The following is a 24,481-nucleotide window of genomic DNA, read 5'->3' on the forward strand; positions in this document are numbered from 1 at the left end:
GGGAAAAAGATACGAGAACTTAATGTTCTAGTAAAGATGCAAAAAAAAGTACTCAATGTATTTAAATATTATTTTTTTAAAAATTTTCATCATCTGAGATTAACTAGTTCAAACATACAGAAAATTACAGAAAATAATATAACAGATACCTAGGGGTTTAAAACAATATTGACATTTTGCTTTGTTTACCTCATCTCTTTTTTAAAATTAAACATTTTATTTTGAATTATTTTCAGACCTATAGAAAAGTTACAAGAATATTACAACGATATTCAGCTATAAAAAAGAAGGAAATCCTGCAATTTGTGTCAACATGGATGGACCTTGAGGGCATTATGTTTAGTGAAATAAATTAGACAGAGAAAGACAAATAGTTCTGATCTTATTTATACGTTTTATCTAATAGAACTGAACTCACTGAGACAGAAAACAGATTGGTAGTTGACAGAGGCCGGGCATGGTGGGGTGAGGGAAATGGGTAAAGGGGGTCAAAAGGTAAAAACTTCCAGTTATAAGATATATAAATTCTGGGATGTAACGTCAGCACAGTGCCTATAGTTAACCATACCGTATGGTATATTTGAAAGCTAAGCAAGTAGATCTTTAAAGTTCTCATCATAAGAAAAAAAATATAACTATTTGAGGTGATGATATTAATGAAATTTACTGTGGTGATCATTTCACAATAGATACATATATCAATTCATTATGTTGCACACCTTAAACTTATGCAATGTTATGTGTCAATTACAGCTCAATAAAACTGGAAAAAATAAATAAAATGTGTAAACATACAAAATAGAGCATCACCATAAAAAATAATTTTACAATGAAATACCACATTGTCAACATTCTGCCACACATCCTCCTTTTATACACATGTATGTATAACATATACCTTTTTTCTGAACCACTTGCAGAGGTTATGACCCTTTCCTCTCAAAGTGTATATCTTCTAAAATAAGATATTCTCTTACGTAACCCAGTCCAATTACCAAATTAAAAGCAAAAACAAAAAAACGAAAACACTACTGCTATCTATGTTCAGATTTCGCGAACTATCCTTTACGGCAATTTTTTTTCCCCTCTACTCAGGATCAAATCCCGCACCACACACAGTGCATTCAGATGTCATATCTCTCTAGTTGCTTTATCCTGGGAGGGTTCCACAACCCTTCTCTGTCATTCAAGACCCTAACGTGTGAAGAGCACTGGCCCTCTGTTTTGTGCGACACCCCTTCATTTGTGTTTGTTGTTTCTCCATACTCTGATCTAGGTTCTGCATCATTGGCAGGGATCCCAATAAGGGAAGGGTTGTTGGTCATCCGCAGGACACCCCCGGAGGCGCCTGACAACAGTTTCCCCCATGACAGGTAAGGTCACCTATGATGGTCACTTGGTTAAGGTGCCTTCTGCCAGGGCTCTGCTGTAAAAGTGCCTTTTTCCCTTGAGAAATAAGTGGTCTATGGGGAGACGACCCTCCTAGACTGTAAGTATTCTGTTCCCCAACAAGCTTTCATCCAGTGGTGAATCAAATACTTCAACTGTGGTTGCAAAGTGAAGATTTTCCAACTTTATTCTTCCCTCTACATTTATTAGCTGGCATTTTACTACAAAAAGGAACTTCACCTTCCCCACATTTTTTTCTTTTTTAGCATAAACATGGACTCAGGTAGTCTTTTGTTTTTCAATATTTTATAATCCGTTACTTTTATTTATTTTGATGCTTAAATTGTTTCAAACTAGCTCCTGTACCTAATATGTTCCCTTTGGTTTTGAGCACTTCCATACTTCCTGGCACAAAATGTTCTGGGCTTATCTTGTACTTTCCCTGCCCCAGCCCTACAATTGGCCATTTCTCCAACGAACCTTCAGTTCCTTTAGTCGGTAAAAAAAAAAAAAAAAAAAAAATTTAATAAATTTATTTATTTAATTTTTGGCTGCACTGGGTCCTCGTTGCGTGCGGGCTTTCTCTAGTTGTGGCGAGTGGGGGGCTACTCTTCGTTGCAGTGTGCAGGCTTCTCATGCGGTGGCTTCTCTTGTTGCGGAGCACGGGCTCTAGGCTCGCCGGCTTCAGTAGTTGCAGCACGCAGGCTCAGTAGTTGTGGCTCACAGGCTCTAGAGCGCAGGCTCAGTAGTTGTGGTGCATGGGCTTAGTTGCTCCGCAGCATGTGGGATCTTCCCGGACCAGGGCTCGAACCCGTGTCCCGTGTCCCCTGCATTGGCAGGCGGATTCTTAACCACTGCGCCACCAGGGAAGTCCCGGTAATAAAATTTTAAAACGAAGATTTGCACGCTAGCTGTGCTCACTGCTACTGAGATGTCATTGCTCCCAGGCCCTTTCAGACACAGATAGGAAATCTATTTGTGTGTCTGTGTGTGTGTGTGTGAGTTTATGATGAGACTTCTAATTCCAATCCAACACCACTGGGATCTTCCTTGTCTTCCCTCATTCCATGTTTGTATCCTCCTTTCATTTAGACCCTTAGTTCCCAAATACATCAACATAGTTACTCATTGGCTCAATCCTAAAAATTCACACAAAATAATTTCAGAACTTTTAGGGACTTCCTTGGTGACACAGTCGTTAGGAATCCGCCTGCCAACGCAGGGGACACAGGTTCGATCTCTGGTCCGGGAAGATCCCACATGCTGCAGAGCAACTAAGCCCGTGCACCAGGACTGCTGAGCCCGCACGCCGCAACTACTGAAGCCCACACGCTCTGGGCCCCGTGTGCTGCAACTACTAAAGCCTGCGCACCTAGAGCCTGTGCTCCACAACAAGAGAAGCTACCGCAAGGAGAAGGCTGTGCACCCAACGAAGAGTAGCACCCCCCGCTGTAACTAGAGAAAGCCCGCACGCAGCAACGAAGACCCAATGCAGCCAAAAATATCAATAAATAATAATAATAATTTCAGAATTTTTAAAGCAAAGACATCTTCTGGTATTCGTTTTAAAAGGTTCACTCTGGATGCTATGTCAAAAACTGGCCATTCAGGGTCAAGAACCGAAGTAGAGACCAGTCAGGAATCTATTGCAATAGTCCAAGTGACATAAAAAAGAATGAAATAATGCCATTTGCAGCGACATGGATGGACCTAGAGATTGTCATACTGAGTGAAGTAAGTCAGACAGAGAAAGACAAATATGATACCGCTTATATGTGGACTCTAAAAACATTTATAAAACAGAAGTAGAGTCACAGATGTAGAAAACAAATTTATGGTTACCAAGGGGGAAGGGGGGGAGGGATAAATTGGGAGATTGGGACTGACATATACACACTACTATATATCAAACAGATAACTAATAAGAACCTACTGTATAGTACAGGGAACTCTACTCAATACTCTGTAATGACCTATATGGGAATAGAATCTAAAAAAGAGTGTATATATGTATATGCATAGCTGAGTCACTTTGCTGTATAGCAGAAACTAACACAACATTGTAAATCAACTATACTCTAATAAGAATTAATTTAAAAATAATCAAAATAACGATAACACAAATAAAAAAAAATAGTTCAGATGAGAGAGAGTATGAAGAAATAGTCACAGCACACGTCTGCCCGAAGTCTCTTCCATCACCTCTAGGTCCTAGCCTGGTCCAGGGCAAAGGTTTTGCTTCTATAAAATGAAGATTAACACAAAAGGTAGATGAAAGGTAAAAAGGGAAATTAATACAAACACCTCTGCTATAACACAATTTGTGTATTTAAAAAAAAAAGTAATATTCTGCAAAATCACTAAAATAACAGAGCTATGGAGTATACAGGATTGAGGCAGATCACTCCAAGTCTCTGCAGATTTTGTACCTAGAGCACTAACCAAACAGCAACCATCCTGATTAAAAACACAGTAGTGTGGGCTTCCCTGGTGGCGCAGTGGTTGAGAGTCCGCCTGCCGATGCAGGGGACACGGGTTCGTGTCCCGGTCCGGGAAGATCCCACATGCCGCGGAGCGGCTGGGCCCGTGAGCCATGGCCGCTGAGCCTGCGCGTCCGGAGCCTGTGCTCCGCAACGGGAGGGGCCACAACAGTGAGAGGCCCGCGTACCACAAAAAAAAAACAAAAAAAAACACAGTAGTGTGATGGAGGGTGTGTAAGAAAAGCTGCTGAGTTCTGCACCCAAGGAAAAAAGGGAAACACACAAAGACCAGACAGAACCGCCTGATAGCACCTCCAGAACAGGGCATTTGACCAATGTGCAGCCAAGAGGAAGAGCATGGGGTTAATGGGCATCATGTGCGCCATATTCCTCTGAAGCTTGCTTCATCCAGATCTTCTTCCTTGGTGGCACAAATCACTCACATGCTGAAAAAAAGTATATGAACCAATGTGACTCACACATGATATTGGTATTCCCCATACACTAATCACATATAAGCTACTGTCCATCACAGAATCACCAAGAACAGATGTCATTTACTAAATACTACGAGTAGATAGGAATTAGATGCTCTCACTCAATCGAATAAAAGAGCTGTGAACTAGTTATCATTTAGTGTCATTTGTCAGATGCGGAAACAGAGGCTCAGAGGGGTTAAGCAACTTCCAGAGGCAGACAGCTAATACTCGGTGTAGGTTCCATACAATCCCAAGTGTGTGGCCCTCCTCTTTCCCCAATATGATGACACCCTGAGAACAAGTGACCAGGGGAAAGAGAAGGTGGAGGCGGGGCGGAGTGGAGAAGGACAGGCGCTGTGGACAGCAAGGCCAGCCAGTAACACAAGCAGAGCAGGAAAGGGCCAGAGACCTAATTTGTGCGAAACAACATGGAAGTCCAGTTAGGAGTGGGGAAGGGATTTTAGCCTAAAGGGAAAAAATTAGGTACATCTATAAGAAGAGGTTCTAGAATCTCTATTTCCTGAATATTGCTTTAAGATCCCATTATATCCAACAGTTATTAAGTTTTCTCTTTTACTTGCTAGTAAGTTACTTAACCTCTCTGAACCTAATATTTCTTGTTTGCAAAACCTCATAGAATTCCTATAAAGATTAGTGAAACATCTACCACAGCGCAAGGAGATAGTAAGAACTCAATAAATGGTAGCTGTTTTTACTTCTATGCACCCGGCGCACCATGGTAAGCTCTGGAGATACAAAGATGTACGGTTCCTTTGTCACATCCTGTATTATTTTCCTCAGTGCACTTATAATTATTTGAATTTCACCGTTCTTACTGGTTTACCTGTTTGTCTTATCTTCTACAAATCTTGAACATACGCATTGTGAAAGCCGGCCTTGGATAATCGGGATTTGAGATTTAACGGGGCCCCAGCCTGAAACTAGACCCAACTTTGTTAAGTCCTTTTGTATCACCTCTCCCTCAAAGTTGCCTTTTAAGAGCTAGATCTTGTAGTTCCTGCAACAAAGAAATCCTATTGTGTTGCAGAAGGCCTTGAGTGTGTAAATTTGGTATTTAATGCCACAGAGCCTTTGTGCCAGCAGCATACCAAAACAAGCCAAGGACCTTGCTCTCCCCAAGGGCTGTTCCTTCTGTTTCTCTTATGGTACAACAGAGCACAGCTGTTCTCCCGAAGGTATGCAGACCTCGATGGCGTTGCGCTCCAGCCAAGAAGCATTTATTGGGCATGATACCACGGGGGATTCAAAGACAAAGAAAGCGTGGTCCCTGTCCTCCTTGCAGTGCAGGAGGAGGCCAAGAATATGAACCACTAATGATAACAAACAAAAAAAATTGCCTAAGGTAATGGCTGAGCCATGGCAGACTTTCATACCTGAAGGGAGGAGAGGAGAAAACCCAGGCTGGGAAAGAGCATGAGAAAGGCTCGGAGTCTTTAAAGTTCACCGCATGTTACGAAGGGGAGCACAGCACTGTGCCTGGAACAGAGTCCAGCTGGGAATCAGATAAAGGACGTCCTGGGATGACATGCTGCAGTCTAGACTTGATGCTATGATAATAGCAAGGAGGTCTGGCAGGACGGGTGGAGGGGCTGTGTTTTAATATCCTTAGGGCTGTAATTCATGCACCCATGGTCCTGATGCCCTGCTGAGGCTGCAGTGCTGGCCATGATTCTAACAGAGAAGGCACCCTCCCCAGCAAGAAAGCCAGGAGTGGGGAGATGGTCCCAAGAGTGGGGAGGATGATCCCGTGGCAGCAGGGCCGAGACTCAGAACAAACTAGTAGCTTCTGTGCTGGGTACAAGCTCGTTCTGCTTTCAGTGCACTGTTCCTCATGCACAGGACAGGGAGAGGGCAGAGGACACAGCGGTGCCCAAGAATTCAGGCTTCAGAATCAAAGCTACAGTCCAGCTCTGCTCTGTGTGCCCTTGAGCACGTTATCTGGCCTCTATTGGCCTCAGTTCCTCATCTGTCAGTCATACAGTACTGGGGCGTGTTTAGCAGCTAACCTTTACTGTAAGGTTACTATGTCCCAGATATGGTTCTAGGGCTCACGTGTGTTAATGCATTTAATTCTCACCACCCTGTGAGATAGGTTTTACTATTACCCCATTTATTGATGAGGAAACTGGGGCACAGAGAAATTATGGAACTTGCCCAATGTGTCACAGTGTATGTGTGATGCACCAGGATTGGAACCCAGGCAGTCTGTCTCCAAACTCACATCTTAACCAATATTCCACAGTCTCCCCAGAATTAAAATATACACCTGTTTTGAAGAATTTCTGCTGGGAAAAATATCATGCTAGAAGGACCTAGCACACAGGCAGCGTCAATATATGGTGGCTTCATGTGATAAAGGACTGTTATTAAATATACACAAAGAATTCCTTGCATATAGAAGATGTGGTGTATATATACATAATAGAATATTACTCAGCCATAGAAAAGAATGAAATAATGTCATTTGTAGCAACATGGATGGACCTAGAGATTACCATACTAAGTGAAGTAAGTCAGACAGAGCAAGACAAATTTCATATAATATCACTTACATGTGAAATCTAAAAAAATGATACAAATGAACTTATCTATAAAACAGAAACAGACTCATACACAGAGAAAACAAACTTATGGTTACCAAAGGGGAGCACGGTGGGGTGGGGGGGAGGATGAATTAGGAGTTTGGGATTAGCACATACAAACTACTATATATATAATAGATAAACAACAAGGTCCTCCTGTATATTCAATATCTTGTAGTAAATTATAATGGAAAAGAATCTGAAAAAGAATATATGTATATATATATAGCTGAATCACTTTGCTGTGCACCAGAAACTAACACGACATTGTAAATCAACTATACCTCAAATAAAATATACTTATACAAAAAATTCTTAAAACTCAACAATAAGAAGCAAACAACTCAAAACATGTACCAAAGATCTTAACAGACACCTCACCCAAGAAGGTATGCAGATAGAAAATAAGCACATGGAACAACAAGATACCAGTACACACCTATTAGAAGGGCCAAAATCTGGAACACAGACAACACCAAGTGCTGACAAGGATGTGGAGCAATAGGAACTTTCATTAACTGCTGGTCAGACTGCAAAGTAGTACAGCCACTTTGGAAGACAGTTTGGTAGCTTCTTACAAAACTGAACATGCTTTTACAGCAAACGTGCTCCTTGGTATTTACCCAAAGGACCTGAAAACTCATGTCCACACAAAAACCTGCCCATGGATGTTTATTACAGCTTGGGTCGTAACTGCCAAAACTTGGAAGCAACCAAAGACGTCCTTTAGTAGGTGAATGGAAAAATAAACTGTGGTACATCCAGACAATGGAATATTATTCAGTGTTAAAAAGAAACAGCTACCAAGCCATGAAAAGACATGGAGGAATCTTAAATGCATGTTACTAAGTGAAAGAAGCCACTCTGAAAAGGCTACGTACTGCACGATTCCAACTGTATGAAATTGTAGAAAAGGCAAAACCATAGAGACTGTAAAAAAGCCAGTGGTTGCCAAGGGTTATACAGGTGAGGGTTGAATAGGTAGAGCACGGAGGATTTTGAGGGCAGTAAAAATACTCCATATGATACCATAATGATGGATAATTATACACTTCTCCAAACCCACAGAATGTACGACTCTGGTGGGTAATGTTGATAACAGAGAAGGCTGTGCATGTGTGGGAGCAGGGTAAAGTCTTAATGAAAACGTACGCGTGTGTATGCACGTACACACAGCAGCTATTAGCATCGCTCCTAAGGACAGCAGGGGAAGGAAGGCATTCGAAGCAACTGCCTAAGTGCAGAGGGGAGAGGCAACATTTCCCTCTGGACACCAACCCCTCTGGCTGGTCACCTGCAGGGCCCCGGCCAGGCCCTTCCAGAGCTGCAGCTTCTCCCAGGCCCTCAGCGGACAGGGCTTCCTGCTGTGCCAGGCGATGAGAGCCGGCTGCTGGGGTCTACCCTGGACCAGACTTCCGCATGGACCCGGACCACCCCTGCCAGGCACAGCCTTCCTGATAGTCCACTGCTCCAGGCCAGGCTTCCACAAGACCGTGGAGCCCCAGAGCAGAACCGCTGAATGCGGCCAGCTTGGAGCCTTCCCAAATCAGCTCCAACATCCCAGGGCAACGGGGAGGTATCGGGTGTGCCCGCAGAGCTCCCAGCAATGGCTCCCGACAAACTTTTATAAACTATCTGCCCCATACAAAGCACCATGGTGGGGCTTCCCTGGTGGCGCAGTGGTTGGGAGTCCGCCTGCCGATGCAGGGGACGTGGGTTCGTGCCCCGGTCCGGGAGGATCCCACATGCCGCGGTGCGGCTGGGCCCGTGAGCCATGGCCGCTGGGCCTGCGTGTCCGGAGCCTGTGCTCCGCAACGGGAGAGGCCGCAGCGGTGAGAGGCCCGCGTACCGCAAAAAAAAAAAAAAAAAAAAAGCACCATGGTGGAGTCCAAGATACATATAACAGTCCCCGTCCTCCAAGTACACAGAGTTAGTAAGCCTTAACTTAACCGTGACAGCCCCTAACTAGTCTCTCCACATCTCCATTCCCGTCTCCACAAAGTATCTGGGGTGAGATTTTCAAATGTGTATCTGATTATGTCATTTATAACTAAAAGCCCTCCGACTGCTCTGGATAAACCCTAAAATCCAAATTCCCATGAGGCCCTCGACGATCGGATCCTTGCCCAGCTCTCGAATCTATACCACTCACCCTTTCAACCCTGCTCGGCAGGCCCCAGTAACACTGACCCTTTTCCATTCTCCAAGAAATCATGTCTGTGACTTCCTCAGAAAGCCATCTCAATGCCCCCGACTGGGCGAAGCTCCTGCAATGGCACTTGTCTCAAAGCACTTATCACAGCCAGAACTCTGTAATTATTGGGGAGCTGTCTCCCCTGCCAGGCTGCAAGCTCCCAGACAATGTCTGTCTCCTTCACTGATAGATCCTAGAACACAGAGCAGTGCTCAGTGAATAAGTGACATGAATGAGGATGTGAATGAACGGACACAAAAGGTAAGAAAGAGTAATTACAGTAAGGCGAGGCATGAACCACTGCCAGAATCAGAAAGGTACTGGAGTGCACATAGTAACTAATTTTAATCCAACGTCCTCATGCTACAAAGGATGAAACTGAGTCAAGGTGAGACGCCTTCCGGTCACATACGCTCCACACAGCTGTTCCTTTCTGGTAAGCAAGAAGTGCCAGAAGAGTGTTCCTTCAATTCTCCAAAGTGCATCATTTTTCTGTTCTGGAATTCACTTCAAGGTGTGCAAAACAGAAACACGGAGAACATAAGGGCTTAGAATGTTTATAGAGACTCAAAAGGAATAAAGCCTTATTTAGAAGAAGGTCAAGTCCATCAGCCCCTGGACTCTCCTCTCTCCAAGGAACACAGGGGAAGGGAAGGTGGGCAAGTCACAGTTACGGTCACCCAGACTTATCCGAGCTGAGCCTCCAGTGCCTGTCTGAATAGCCCCTGAATCTGCACGATCCCTGGAGAGAAGCGTGAGGCCTCCGTCTCAGCTTTGTCGGCTGCAAATTACCTTCAGATTGTAGAAGCTTATGTCACTAGCTTGAGTCAACCAACATGTACTGAATACAAACCATGTGTCAGGGTCTTTCCATGTATTATCTTGTTTAACAGCATCATTATCTGTTTTGCAAAAGAAAACCTGATCAGAGAGGAGAGGTGAACCTTGCCAAGAAAGGGTACAGCTGAATAAGCACTTCTCTCTCTGAAAAGTCACCTTTCCACACTGCAGTGACTGTGCTTTTTAAAAACTTTGAGAACCCACATTTGATCATCAAATGTGGAGCAGATGTTAATATTAAAGAAAGAGTTTGTAAAGACATCTTTATATTTCCTAAAAAATAGTATTTGCTAGTTTTGCTATTTAATTAAATTTAAACAGGAAACAGAGGGGTCAGAAGGGAAACAACTTATTTTTTTAACCTTTTAGCTTAAAAAAAAAAAGAAAGATAAAAAGAGACTGGGGAAGGGTGAAGGAGGGAGGGAAATATTTTATAAGCTAATGATAACCAGCTGAGACCTGACTGTCTCTAGGATCAAATACTCCAGGCCAAAAGGCAATGGTAATTAGCCTGGAGGCAATGAGCAGCCTCTAGAAACTGCCAAGTGTCAGACAAAGAGCCCAGAACTATGTTTTGTGAAATCCCAGTGTTTTGTGAAATTCCCTGCATACTGGGAACTGCAGGCTGAAACAGTGAGATGCCATTTCTTTCTTTCTTTTTTTAAATCAAACAAAATAGACTTTTTTTATGTGTAGTTTTAAAAATTTTTTTGAATTTTTCTTTTTAATCAAAGTCAAGGTGAGGTACAAGATGCCATTTCCGTCACGAGAATGGCAAACTGAAAACTCTGAAAATAATAGGTAGCAGTAAAGAAGTGAGGAAAGGGCTGCTCCCTACATGCTGACAGGAGTGTAAACCGTGTTCTGAAGGGCAACTGGAAGTGCCTTTTGAACGTGAAACGTGCACACTTCGTGTGCTTCTAACTGCAAACGCCACTCTCCAGTTTGACGCCAGAGAATGGTTCTCAAAGGGGGATCCGGAAACTGAGACTCTTCCAGGAGGTTCATGATGTGAACCCTCTTTTCACAATATTATTAAGTTGTTATCTGCCTTCTCATTCTCATTCTCTTGTGAGTATGTACAGTAGGGTTTCCAGAGGCTACTGACATGGGATATCACTGCACAATGAATGAGAAGCCGACAGGAGCAGGCAGTGGTCTTCTACTGAGCCAGGCATTAAGGAGACTTGCAAAATCGGAAAACAATGCCACTCTTCTTTGATTTTGTAATTAGATTTATATAATTTGTTGAAATACTGAGATCTTTATAGCTTAGAGGTTTATGTTCAGGAGTGTTCCTCATAATGCTATTTATATTAGCAAAAAACTCTGTAAATGGGTTCAGTTTCAATACACCTATTCAACATTTAATTTGGTAGCCAACAAAAAGCAAGTTTATAAGATTTAAGAACGAGGCAAAATGACCCGAAATGGAGTTTGGTTTTTAAAAAGTAGAATACAAGTTGTCAGCTCTGTATACATAATAAAGTCCGGGGGAAAACACACATGCTAACACATATATATGGAATTTAAGAAAAAAAATGTCATGAAGAACCTAGGGGTAAGACAGGAATAGACACAGACCAGATAGAGAGAATGGACTTGAGGATATGGGGAGGGGGAAGGGTAAGCTGTGACAAAGTGAGAGAGTGGCATGGACATATATACACTACCAAACGTAAAATAGATAGCTAGTGGGAAGCAGCCGCTAGCTGCTACATTTCCCATATTTTCTACAGTCAGCCATATCTTTTTAATCAGACAAATATACACATACACAAATGGCTTTTGAGAAAAAGGAGTGCAAGCTTTAGAGAGGTTGAATAAATAAATGAGAAGAATCTCCCTTTGCTGCCATACACCTTGCACCCCACACAGAGGCAGGCTCACCTCGGTGCCTTCCCTGGAAACCAGTGGCCCCAGTTGCCCTTGGTAACCCCAAAGCACGCAGCTGTATCCAACTCACTCAGCCAGGGTATGATGCTCCCAAACTGCCTCCCCTCCCCCACACTGGACTAAACTCACTGCTTCAGTTAGGGGTTTGAGAAGAAAGCAATGTGCAGAGGAAGGGTGGGTGTTTGCGTGGCTTTGAAAGGGATGTTGCTAATCCAAACCCAGAATCTGCAAAGATTTCAAGACATATGTTCAGTTTGTGATAAGGGTGGGAGTTTCATCTATTTGGAAATAATAGGGTTTTTCCCACAACTTCATTTTCTTTTCTTTTTTTCTGTGGGGTGGGGGGAAGAGAAAGGGATTAGTAAATAATTAAAAATAGATCTTCTAATTCACTGGGTCTTTCAAAGTCAGGCAACAGTGTACACTGAAACAGAACAAATGCTAAACAAACAGGTAAATTCTAGTATATTTTTAAAATCAATCTCATCGTTACTAAATGTTTGCTTATTATCTGTCAGTTCACATTCTATGCTCTATTACTGTTATTCTAGTCAGCTCCAATGACATTATACAGAGTTTTCAAATATTTTTGATGGTACTTTTTTTAACACGAACTCTTTCAAGATACATAAAATCCCATCTTATAGACGACAGAACAACTAACACTCAGGATCCCAAAATGCTAAAATCCTACTGCTATCCTTGATGATTCCATTCATTTACACACTCTATTGAATGCCTACTATGTATCAAGTTTTGTGGTGGAAGCTATGAACAGAGCAGTCAACCCAACAGAGGATAGATGGTTCCTGTGCCTGATGAACTTACAGGCCAGTGGCGAGACAGTATTCAACAAATAATTATGCAAATAATTACCTAACTGCAACCTGTGATAAGTGCTTGGAAGGAAATGTAGTGTGCTACAAGGACACATCAAAAAGTCCATGGCAAGTTGCAATCTTACCCCTGAAAGAGGCTATTTCTTTCTTAAAACCAGGAGCACATCAAAATCCCTCTTCCACTCGTCTGACAGCATCACATTCAGAGGGAGCTGGAGGTGGAGGGTATACAAAGCAGCATTTTCTTCTCCTTACTTGAAATAAGAATTCAGGAGTGCAAAACTATCCTGGAAAATGACTTCATCCTTCTGGAAACCGATACTAGTCTCTTCTCCTTTCCTTTCAATGCTGGGAGGAGGGGAGTAGTTACAAAGATTTATGTACCAACAAGCCTGATGTGTAATGGTGGAAAATTCGGAAGAACCTAAATGTACATCACGAGGGGAGTGCCTGGTTGAACTATGATGGGAACATTCCACACTATGGAAGATCTGCCTGCCTGTCTATTAAAAAGCAGTGAGGTGGGCTTCCCTGGTGGCGCAGTGGTTGAGAGTCCGCCTGCCGATGCAGGGGACACGGGTTCGTGCCCTGGTCCGGGAAGATCCCACATGCCGCGAAGCGGCTGGGCCCGTGAGCCATGGCCGCTGAGCCTGCGCGTCTGGAGCCTGTGCTCCGCAACGGGAGAGTCCACAACAGTGAGAGGCCCGTGTACCGCAAAAACAACAACAACAAAAAAAACAGTGAGGTGACACCTCTGTACTGACACAGAAGGCTTTCCACACCTTTCCACACAGTGTGCTTTCCATACTAAGCAGGACAATGCAAACCACTACGATGTGACTCAGTTTGGTTAAAAAAAATGTGTATACGTTATATTAATGCAGAGAAAGGGGATTTTACGTCTGTCCAAAGTGTCCACGGTGTTCACCTCTAACACATAGTGAAGGAGGTTTATGAATCCTTTACCATGAGAAGGTATTTAGGTACTATCTGTACAATAAAGTACCAAAAAAAAAAAATTAACAAAGAAAAACATGTATGTATCAGTAGCCTCCCTGGATAGCAGGCATCTTTCTGGAAAGGGACCAGGAGGCTCCCTTGGTGCTTTGCCTTTAAACGTGAGCTGAGGATGTGCTGTTTTGGGACCTTTGCCCTGAGACCCTAAGTATTAGCCCATTCTTATAGACTCCCCTGAAAAGAAGAATCAGCTTTGCCACCTGGAAGGGCAGCCTGAACACATTTCCAAAGATGGGCCTACAGCAGCCACGACAGAGCAGATGACTTAAGCCACCTGGCTGCTGACTCAGTTGGAGGAAACAAGAGGGGAACTGGGAACTAACAGCATTGGAAGCAGCTGCAGCTCTCTCTGTCCCCTGGCTCACTGGGGCTGGCCCAGCGCCTGCCCTGTAATGACAGCAGCAGAGCAGAGCTAACCCTAAGGGACCAAGTCCCTCTGTCCAGAACTACAGCTGCCTGCTGGGAGGGCAGCAGGGAGAGAAGGCTCCCTGGGCGGACCAGACACCCTTCCGCAGGGGTCCAGTGGCTGCCCCTGCTGCTCATCTGGTCCAGCCACCCTGGCACCAGGCATGAAGCATCCTGGTGGGAGATAGGCGCTCTGCTCTCCCAGCGTCTCCTAAGACACCAGGCTAAGGCACCAGAGAGTCAAAGCAGTCCCTGGGGGAGGACATCTCGGTCCCAGGTCCTGAGTAGCCCTAAGCCAAGGGTACTGCTGACCCATCAAAAGACCCCAATAATAAGAATCCCATTCAGAGTCTGGTCTGTTGAAAAGCAGCATGCTTAGGGAATTAGTTTCTTCAACAATTTAGATAAATACTCCTATAATTTCAGAGTCTGAAGGCCATGTAGCCTAATTATGCTTGTATTCTACACAGAGTTGTCACTCAGCTATTTCCTAAACTAACTCACTAACTCTCTCTCGATATAGATACAGATATAGATATACCTCCAGGTGAAAGGGGCTGCACCTCTAGAGGCATCTGGGGACAGGTGTGGTAGAAATGAAGGTCCTTCTGTGGCACACAACTCTGACCTCCTGCACCTACCATATGGCGACATTCATGTGTTCTATGGAGCCACATGGAATGACACTCATCCACCTTCCACTGAGCCTTTCAACATTTCAAACACAGATTCTTCCTTGCCATAAAAATACTGCGAAAGGAAATTACTGCAAAAGGAAATTTGAGGTATTTGCAATACAACCTATGCTTATAAGTCAAGTGGGGCAACTGAACGGGGTTCATCATGAACGGTAACCAGTCCTCCCTCCTGGCATCAGATGGCACCCTCCTCCAGGGTCCATGTCTCCCTGACTCCTGGGTCCTCAGTGCCCAGCACTGGGTCCAGCCCACAGCTGGTACTCAAGAAACATTTGCTGAAGGGAAAGATTATCTCCAGGACCCATGCTACTTGGTGGTTTTCCTTCCAACCGGAAGCCTCAACTCCCGGCCATCTGGAAGGCGGAGGGAAAGCCTTGACTATATCTATGCCTGCCCAATGACAAGGAAAACTGAAGACTACCTTCCAAAATGAATTTGGCGGCTTCCTGCCAAGTTGAACAACTTAGTGGTGTGGATCACAAAATCAAGCTCACTGTAACCTTTTTCTAACCAACTCTTCCCTCAACTTCACCATTTCCATCAATATCATTCTCCAATCACCCAGGCCTGCAGCCTTTCTGATACCTCTGATCAGTCTCGGCCCTTTGTGGCCGATGAAAAGCTAGGGGCCCAAGAGTGGATTATTACTCCTTGATCTTGGAAATTTCCCATCCTTTCCCTTCTAGTCTTGGCACCCACCCTCGCACAAGACCTCAACTGATGCCTCACCTTTATGGCATCCTCCCTAGCTCCAACTCCCCTCTTTCACAGACCCTACATGTACCCTCGGGTTATTACTTATTAAGGGCTGTTTTCAACCAGTCCAGCCTCTGCTCAAATAATAACTTTGTACTTTTTATTTATTTATTTTGCGGTACGCGGGCCTCTCACTGTTGTGGCCTCTCCCGTTGCGGAGCACACGGACATGCAGGCCCAGCGGCCATGGCTCACAGTCCCAGCCTCTCCGCGGCATGTGGGATCTTCCCGGACCGGGGCACGAACCCGTGTCCCCTGCATCGGCAGGCAGACTCTCAACCACTGCGCCACCAGGGAAGCCCAACTTTGCACTTTTTAAACCATCAAGTCTGTACTCCTCTGTTCTCACTAACCCAGGCCCATATTCACTCTTATATTCCAGGAACCCTGACTAATCCTCCTGCCTCAGTTAGGACACTCCTCGCTGTTCCTCTCCTTCCAGGAACACGTACCATTCTCTGACATCCCAAAATCTTGGCAAAGGTCTCACGTCTGCTTATCCAAATCCCACCCACGGGCAGGGGCTCAGGGCCAGCCCAATCCTTCACATAAGCTTTCCCCATTGTCCAGCCCCACCGGCCTCCTTCCCCACAGAGCTGTGTCTAGCCTCATACACGGCCTTCCTCTTGACTCATAAACACTCTCTCCTGCGCTCAAAGTCAGAAGAGATGATGAGGAAGACCAGCTGCTTATTAGCCACGTGATCCTGACCAAACCACCAGACTCTCAGAATCTCACAGAACTGTTATTAGGACAAAGGAGAATTTACAAGAAGGGGACTCGTTCATCTCACATTCAAAATAAGGCCGTCCAGGTAGAGGATTTGGGTATCCCTTCTAATACTGGCCAAGAGCAGTTATTTCGCATCACTCACAACCCTGCAGAGCTAAAGTCTCAGTACACACCAACTAAATGTAAGATAAGGGAGAAAGCACTTTTCATGGGCTACTTTTCTTCACGTCCTCCGTTTAGCCATTCGGGAGCTTCTCTGATACAAATTTTGGGTGACCGCAGAAATGTGTGGGAGGGAAAAGAGAGGCAAATCTGGTGACAACGGCGTTGTTCAAGAGTGGGACTTGAACACTAAGCCAGGGCCGGGATCAGTGGGCAGCAGGGAACAGAAATGGGTAGCAGGGATGCGAGAAGGGTCCACAGCGGGGGGCGGGGGGGGGAAGGGAGCATGCGAACAAAGAATGCTTCGGCCCATCAGCTCGGGCTACCTTCCTTCCCAACGTTCACGCCCATGACAACGGCGGGCACCGCCAGGGACGCGCGGTAAAATCACTTCTCGCCAGAGACCCGGTCACCTCTGATAACGCCGGCCCAACCCGCCCCGGTGCCGCTGTCCCCGGACCTTACCAATCGAGATTTCCTGTGCGAAGGCCAGCGAGATGAGCAGCAGCGGCAACCCCACGGCGATGCACGTGACCATCTTGTCCACGGCCAGCTCCAGCCGCAGCCCCTTGAACTTGGGCTCCGAGGGCTCCTTCAGCAAAAAGTCTGAGAAGACGTACTCGGTAGCCAGGTGAGCAATGGCCATGGCTGCGGCGCACGGGGCTGGGCCAGGAAGGCTCGCAAGGGCAGGCCCGGGTACCGCCGGCGTCGGGAGGGCGGCGCGGTGCCTTCACCCGGTTACTGACTGGGCCCGCGGCTTTCGCTTTCCCTTTGCCGGCTCCCCGTTTGCTTCCACATCCCACTGGTCTTTGTGTCTCGAAGCGCCGCAGCTGTCTTCTCTGGGGGCCTGGCCTGGCGGGTCCCGGGATTGCTTCGGGCGCACGGGATCGCGCCTGCTCCTCCGCCGCGGGCCTGGGGCAGAGCCGCACCCGCAGGTCTCCGGGATGCGCGCGCCCGAGGGCGCGAGACTCAACCGCGGAACAAAGCGCTAGCCTCGCCGCGGCTCTGCCGCTGCGCCCTGGCGACTTGGAGTTTCCGGAAGCTGAGGCGACGCGGGGCGGGTGGGCGCGGCAGCATCCCGCGACCCTGGGATCCACCCCCAGCAAAGGGAGCTTCCCGGCGAGCGGTACCTCGTCAAATCCTCGCGCCTCTCCCAACCTCATTCTCCCCACTTCCTGGCACCCGGGATTTTTGAAATCATTTCTGAAAGCGACCTGTTACCCAGTGGACAGGATGGCCCCCTTTTACGCCTCACCCCCAACATTTCTACGTGGCGGAATCAGGTTAAAAGCACGTGCAAACGCTTCAAAGAGCAACGGGGCCCTAAAGGGCTATCGAGCGCGTTAGACCAAGCCGGTGCGGAAGAGGGAACGCTGGACTCTTCCAGAAGCACTGCGGGACAGGGAGGCGCGGGGTCAGTGGTGGTGAGCCCTGCGTCTGACTAGGTCTCAGGTGTCTGTGCTTAGCCTCCTGCTTTCCCCGTGGGAGCCTCGGTCTGGGAGCCAGCAGTGGGTGTCTGCGGGAAGCGGGTGTTGGGGGAGAGCTACTTCTGAACCACTTTCATGTAGTGGATGCTGAGAAATAGTCAAGAGACGCTCTATTCAGCAACATTTGGGGGCAGACAGCACCTTTGAACGTGAGCGCTCCCTGGGGCTGGGCTGCCTTTTCTGCTCTTTGTACGTGGGCAGGTCCATGCACACAAGCCTCTTCTTTGTGCCCTCAACTGCCATATGTACATCTCCACCCTGCCCTGCCCTCTGAGCCCTCATCCAATGGCCTGCGCCACTCTCCACTTAGATGACTCACAAGACCAGGACCACACAATGGCCAGGACCGCAATCCTTATGCTCGTCTCAACCTGAACTCCAGTCTTCCCCATCTTGCTCAGTTCACCACCATCCACCGGGACGCCCAAAGCAGAAACCTGGAGTGCCCTGTGTAACACTGCAGTCTCTCCCCAGGTGCCATAACCAGTTTCCAAATCCTGCGGCGTCTCTCTCCTAAATGTAGAAAATCTCATAGTTTTTCTCCACCTGCACTGCCAACGCTCCTTGCCGCCATCCTCTCTCCTAACCGCATACAGGTTATGTACCCTGCAGGCCCGCAAACCATTCTCCCCCATGGCTGCCAGAGGGAGCTTTTAAAAGCTCCCGTCTGATCCTTTCACTCCCCTACTTAAAGTGTACATTGTTTTTAGGATAAAATCCAAATTTCTTACCATGGCCACTGCCTGCCTTATCAACTTCACTACTTTCCAGTCAGTTCTTCAAGTTAGCCAGCCCCATGCCTCCTCCAGACCTTCCCCTGCCCAAAACGCTTCCACGGTAGCCTCTTTGCCTGGCCAACTCAGATTCACCCTCCTGATCCCTACTGGATGTCACTTCCCAGGAGAATCTTCTCTGATAATGCTAAACTACATTAGGTCCCTTTGTTAAATATTCTTGTAATACTAGCTGCGGGCCTTGGGAAAGTTACTTGCCCTTCCTGTACCTCAGTTTTTTCATCTGTAAAGTGTTTATACTGCTTAGGATCGAGATAAAGATCAAAAGAGTTAATATAGGGCTTCCCTGGTGGCACAGTGGTTGGGAGTCCACCTGCCAATGCAGGGGACACGGGTTCGTGCCCCGGTCCGGGAAGATCCCACATGCCGCGGAGCGGCTGGGCCCGTGAGCCATGGCCACTGAACCTGCGCGTCCGGAGCCTGTGCTCCGCAACGGGAGAGGCCACAACAGTGAGAGGCCCGCGTACCGCAAAAAAAAAAAAAGAGTTAATATATGTAAAGCGCCTAGGACATTGCCCAGCAATTGATGGGTGCTATGTAAATGTTATCCATTACTGTTGCCCTCTATTTTTCCTTCTTAATGAAAGTCACAAGTATAATTCAACAAATATGTGTTTGTCCATTTATTTAACGTTTGTCTCCCCCTTTATATGGTAAGCTTCATGAGGGCAGGTCCACACCTGTGTATACCAACCACTCTCATCTCCAGCACTTAGCATAAATGCCTGACACATAGTAGGTATTTTAATAAAGGTTTATTAAATGAAGGAAGATGAAAATCTTTCACTTTGAAAATTGTTTAAAAACAGGTGGCCCAACTTACATTCATTTTGCCATACATTCAAGGCATGTATTAGAGGGTAGTGATGGGCCAGGTGTGGGCTCGATGGATGGGGAAGCAAAGATGAAGTGACGCATTCCATTTCCTTAAAGATCTCATGGCTTAGTAAGAGAAATAAGGTACGTGCACAATTAACTATGATACAGGTTAGAAAGTGTAAGTAATATTGAGAAATGTGGGGTAAGCCAAGGAGTGTGCATAAAAAGATGGGGCCTGGTGGGATGCGTCCGTTTGTGGCAGGCAGAGCTGGCACAGGAACTTTCTAGGAGGGAGTGAAAGTGGGAAATGGGAAGTGGAGACCTTTCCATTAGGAAATGGGAAGTGGAGACCTCTGACACTGGTATAGGGAAGAGGAAGGTGAGGGAGACAAAAGTGAAGGGGTTGGGGCCAGAGAAGTTAGTCTGGAATTTTTTTTTTTTTTTTCGGTAGGCATTAGAGAGGTTTTGGACGGGAGTAATATACAGAGAGCTGCGCTTTAGAAAGATGTCTTCCAGCCACATGTAGAGTGGATTGAAATGCAGAGTGGAGGTGGAGAGGCAAGGTAAGAGGCTGCTGAGATTTTGCACATGAGAAGTAATCAGAGCCCAAACTGGCCCCTTGTCTTTGAGAACAGACATGAATGGCGCAGAAAAGAGTGGTGGTACGCCCCCAGCCTCCTGTCCGCATGCTGTGGGGCTCAGCACCTCTCCCACCCGGTGCCCCAGATGGCATCGTCAGGGCACTGGCTGGGCAGGGGCTGACCATGACCCTAGTGGAGCCCCTGGCCAGAAAGGCCTGGAGCCGCCCCTCTCCCCTACATCAGGTGCTCAGCTGAGAGAAGAAGAATTAATTTTTCTGGTTGATTTTGTCTTGGGCCTGGGATGCTGGCCTGTGAAGGGCCTGGGGGGTGGCAGGACAACTCAGGAGGGAGCCGCGGGGGGTGGTGGTGAGATAGCCCTGGGACCTGGGACCCTTTGCTGCAGTGCTGCAAAGCTGGCAGGTGGACACACCTCTCCTCAAGCTACAAAATACAAAGAAACTCTATGGGACTAAAAATAACTGTGTGCATGCACAGTTGAGGCAAATTCCGGACCAAAAGATACAAAAGACAAAAACAAAAACAACTCAGCTGCCACTTCTGAAGAGCAGGGAGCAAAAACAGGGTGTTGGGAGCAAAAGCAGGGTACTGCGCATGCCTCCTGCACACAGCACCACCTAAGCGGTGGGCAAGACACCCAAGCCACCCCTCTGGCCTGACCCCTGGACACACCCTTACCCTCACCCCATATAAGAGCAAGCAAGCAAGGGAACCTGTGGTTTGCTCTCACTTCCCCCTGCTACAGCAGGGGCCGCAATAAAGCCTTCCTGAATTTCTTGTCTGGCCTCTAGTCAATTTCTATTGCTTGGGGAAGGCCAAGAACCCTGGTCGGTATCAGTGGAATAACCAGGTCTCCTCCAGGCCAACCCCACCCCCCGCCCCCAGGGCCCGGGCCGTCGCTGGCTGGGGCTCTCCCCATTACCTCAGCCACAGAGACAACGTGACCGGATTAACAAGGTAGCACCGAGCATATCAATAAAGATTATTCTGATTAAAAAAAAAAAAGTGGTGGTTAAAGGAGCCATTTTTCCTACTGCAAAAATCAGATCAAATAATCCAATGTGTGCCAAGTTTCTCTGGCAGGAAATGAGAAAGTAAGGGCCTGGGTTCAACTCCTGGACTGGCTACTTACTTGCTATGTGACCAAGGGTATATCACTGAGAATCTCTAAGTCTCAATGTCCTCATTTGCCAAATAAGGGTAAGACCGCCTACCTCACTGGGTTGTTCTAAGGATTACATGTGATCATATATGTAACAGTGCCTGCCACATCATTGCAGATTTTTTTTTTAACTTCTTTATTGGAGTATAATTGCTTTACATCGTTGTGTTAGTTTCTGCTTTATAACAAAGTGAATCAGCTATACATATACATATATCCCCATATGCCCTCCCTCTTGCATTCCCCTCCCACCCACCCTATCCCACCCCTCTAGGTGGTCACAAAGCACCGAGCTGATCTCCCTGTGCTATGCGGCTGCTTCCCACTAGCTATCTATTTTACATTTGGTAGTGTATATATGTCCATGCCACTCTCTCACGTTGTCGCAGTTTACCCTTCCGCCTCCCCAGGGCACTTAGCTTTTAATAGCTGTCACTACCAATCTCAGGAGTTTAAGGTGTCACATGACAGTATGTATAATGTTGCTTTTTTAAAAAATAAACTTTAATTTTTAGAACAGTTGCAGATTTACAGAAAAATTGAGTAGATGGTACAAGACACCCGTAGCGGTTTCCCCTATATGGTACATTTGGTACAATTAGCAAACCAATATTGATAAATTTATATTAATTAAAGTCTAGTTTATTGAGATTTCCTTAATTTTTACGTACTATCCTTCTTCTGTTCTAGGATCCCATACAGGGATACCATATTATTTTTCGTTGTCTTGTCTCGTTAGCTCCCCTTAGCCGTGAAAATTTCTTAGGATTTCCTTATTTCTGATGACATTGCTTTTTATAGTTATAACATGCATTTAGGGATTAAATAACACATCCTCCTCCAAATCCTCCCTTCCCCCACTCCTTATCCCAGTGTCAGTAGTTAGAAGGCCAAAGCAGCTGTGGGCTTCACAGCTATGGTGCCAGAACTGTTTTTTGTTTGCTTGGTATCCTTGACAGTTGACATTTGAATATGAGATCTTTCGTGACCAAAATAGTCAAAGTCAAGATAGTTAAGCCCCGTTCTGCCTGTTCAGTTTATATATTCATTTATTCACTCAAGTAATATTTGCTGAGCAACTATTATGTATCTACACTATGGTCTGTGCTGGGGATGCAGCAGTGAGCAAAACAGGTCTGGGGTCCTTGCTTCCATGGAGCCTACATTTCAGTCAAAGAAGCAGACAAAAATCAAACTAACGAGTAAAATGGATATGTCCCGTGATATGTGCTACAAAGGAAAATAATGGAAATTGGAAATAACACTATAGAAAGGGCAGTCTGGGGAGCTCACATCTGAAGTAGGAAAGGCAGGAAAGGGGATGAGGGTGCTAGAGAGAAAGAGCATTCCAGGCACAGAAAGCGGTAGGTGCAAAGGCTCTGAGGCAAGAAGGAACTAGCAGGGCACAGGAACTGATAAAAGCTGGAGCAGAGAGGAGCCAGAGATAAAGTTGGAGAGGTGGACATGTTGGGCAGCCAAATCGGTCTGAGTCTTACTGACGAAGGTAAGGAGTGTAGATATTATTGAAAGTGAAGTGGAAAGACAGTAAAGGAGATTCACCAGGGAAGTGATGTGATCAGATGTGGAAGAACACTGCTGCAGCTGTGTGGACTGTGGCTGGAAGGGACAGGAGTGACAAAGGGAGAGACTGGTTAGGGGACTGCTACCGTGATCTGCTTGAATAGGACTTGTAGTTTGCAACCCAAGGAGGAACACATTTTGAATTTATTAGCATAAAGATGGTTTTCAGATCCATGAGGATGAGTGAAATAACCTATGGAGAGGGTGTAACAAATTACCACAAACTTGGCACACATTTATCCTCTAACGGTTCTGGAAATCTGAAGTCCGAAATCAGTTTCAATGGAATAAAATCAAGGTGCCCTCAGGACAAAGCTCCCTCCAGAGGCTCTAGTGGGGAATGCATTCCCATGCCTTTTCCAGCTTTTTTTTTTTTTTTTTTAACATCTTTATTGGAGTATAATTGCTTTACAATGGTGTGTTAGTTTCTGCTTTATAACAGAGTGAATCAGTTATACATATACATATGTTCCCACATCTCTTCCCTCTTGCGTCTCCCTCCCTCCCACCCTCCCTATCCCACCCCTCCTGGTGGTCACAAAGCACCGAGCTGATCTCCCTGTGCCATGCGGCTGCTTCCCACTAGCTATCTATTTTACGTTTGGTAGTGTATATATGTCCAGCTTTTAGAGCAGCATTCCTCCATCTCCAAAGCTAGCAGCTCAGCATCTTACTTCAGTTGTCACACAGCCTCCTTCTGTAGTCAAATCTCCCTCTGTCTCTATCTTATAAGAACATTTGTGATTACATTTCGGGCCAATCTAGGTAATCCAGTATAAACTTCCCATCTCAAGATTTTTAACTTAATCATAGCTACAAAGTCTTTTTGCTATATAAGATAACATTCACAGGTTCAGGGACATGGAATCTATGGAGATATTATTCAGCACACCCCAGAGGGCAAAAGGGAGAAAAGGGCCCAGTTCAAGCCCTGGGTCATGCTAACATTTAAGTCAGAGGGAGAAGAAGGACCTAGCAAGAGACTGAGAGGGAATAGCCCCTGAGGAAGAAGCAAGGCTGGCAGGTCATGTTGTAGAGCCAAGGAAATAGAGGGGATCTAAAAGCAAGGAGCTACCAATGGTTACTGAGATGTCAAGTAAAATAAAGATGGGGAAGAAGCCACAGGAAACGGAATCATTTCCATTATGATTATTATGGTTCTTATGGTTTTGATAACAGTAGATTGGGATGCAAAGTCGGGGTGGGGCAGGGCCCTCTGGATGGGAAGCCATTGGAATGGGTGGAGGGATGCATAGGGTGAGGTGAAATAGACAGTGTGTGGGCCGTACTTTCAGTTCTGCTATCAAGGGCCCAGAGAAACTGGGTTGGAGGAGGTTATGGAGTTAAAGGCAATGGCTCTTTGTTTGTTTTCTATTTTTAATGAAGGGTATTTTTGATGACTTCATGCAGGAGGGAAAACTGATAAGTGGGGGAATGAAGTTCTTGGGAAAGCAAGAAGGGATGAGGTCCAGAGTTAAGGGAGAGATTGGCCCTGCTAGGAGCAGGGACACTTCTTCTGTTGTAACAGGAGGAAAAGATGTGTATAAAT

The 24,481-nt window shown here is 46.0% G+C and overlaps 1 protein-coding gene across 1 annotated transcript in view; it reads right to left on the bottom strand.

Moving 5' to 3' along the window:
* PANX1 (pannexin 1) overlaps nucleotides 1–17,433 on the bottom strand; it is a 40,694-nt gene extending 23,261 nt beyond the window's left edge. The window contains exon 1 of the mRNA XM_029206937.1: nucleotides 16,956–17,433. Coding sequence (XP_029062770.1) covers nucleotides 16,956–17,136 — 181 coding nt within the window. The 5' untranslated portion in view covers nucleotides 17,137–17,433. The remainder of the gene's footprint in view (nucleotides 1–16,955) is intronic.
* Between the last annotated feature and the right edge of the window lie 7,048 nt (nucleotides 17,434–24,481).

The sequence above is a fragment of the Monodon monoceros genome, unplaced genomic scaffold (genome assembly GCF_005190385.1).
Source record: "Monodon monoceros isolate NGI ecotype Baffin Bay Population unplaced genomic scaffold, NGI_Narwhal_1 Super_Scaffold_7, whole genome shotgun sequence".
NCBI lineage: Eukaryota > Metazoa > Chordata > Mammalia > Artiodactyla > Monodontidae > Monodon > Monodon monoceros.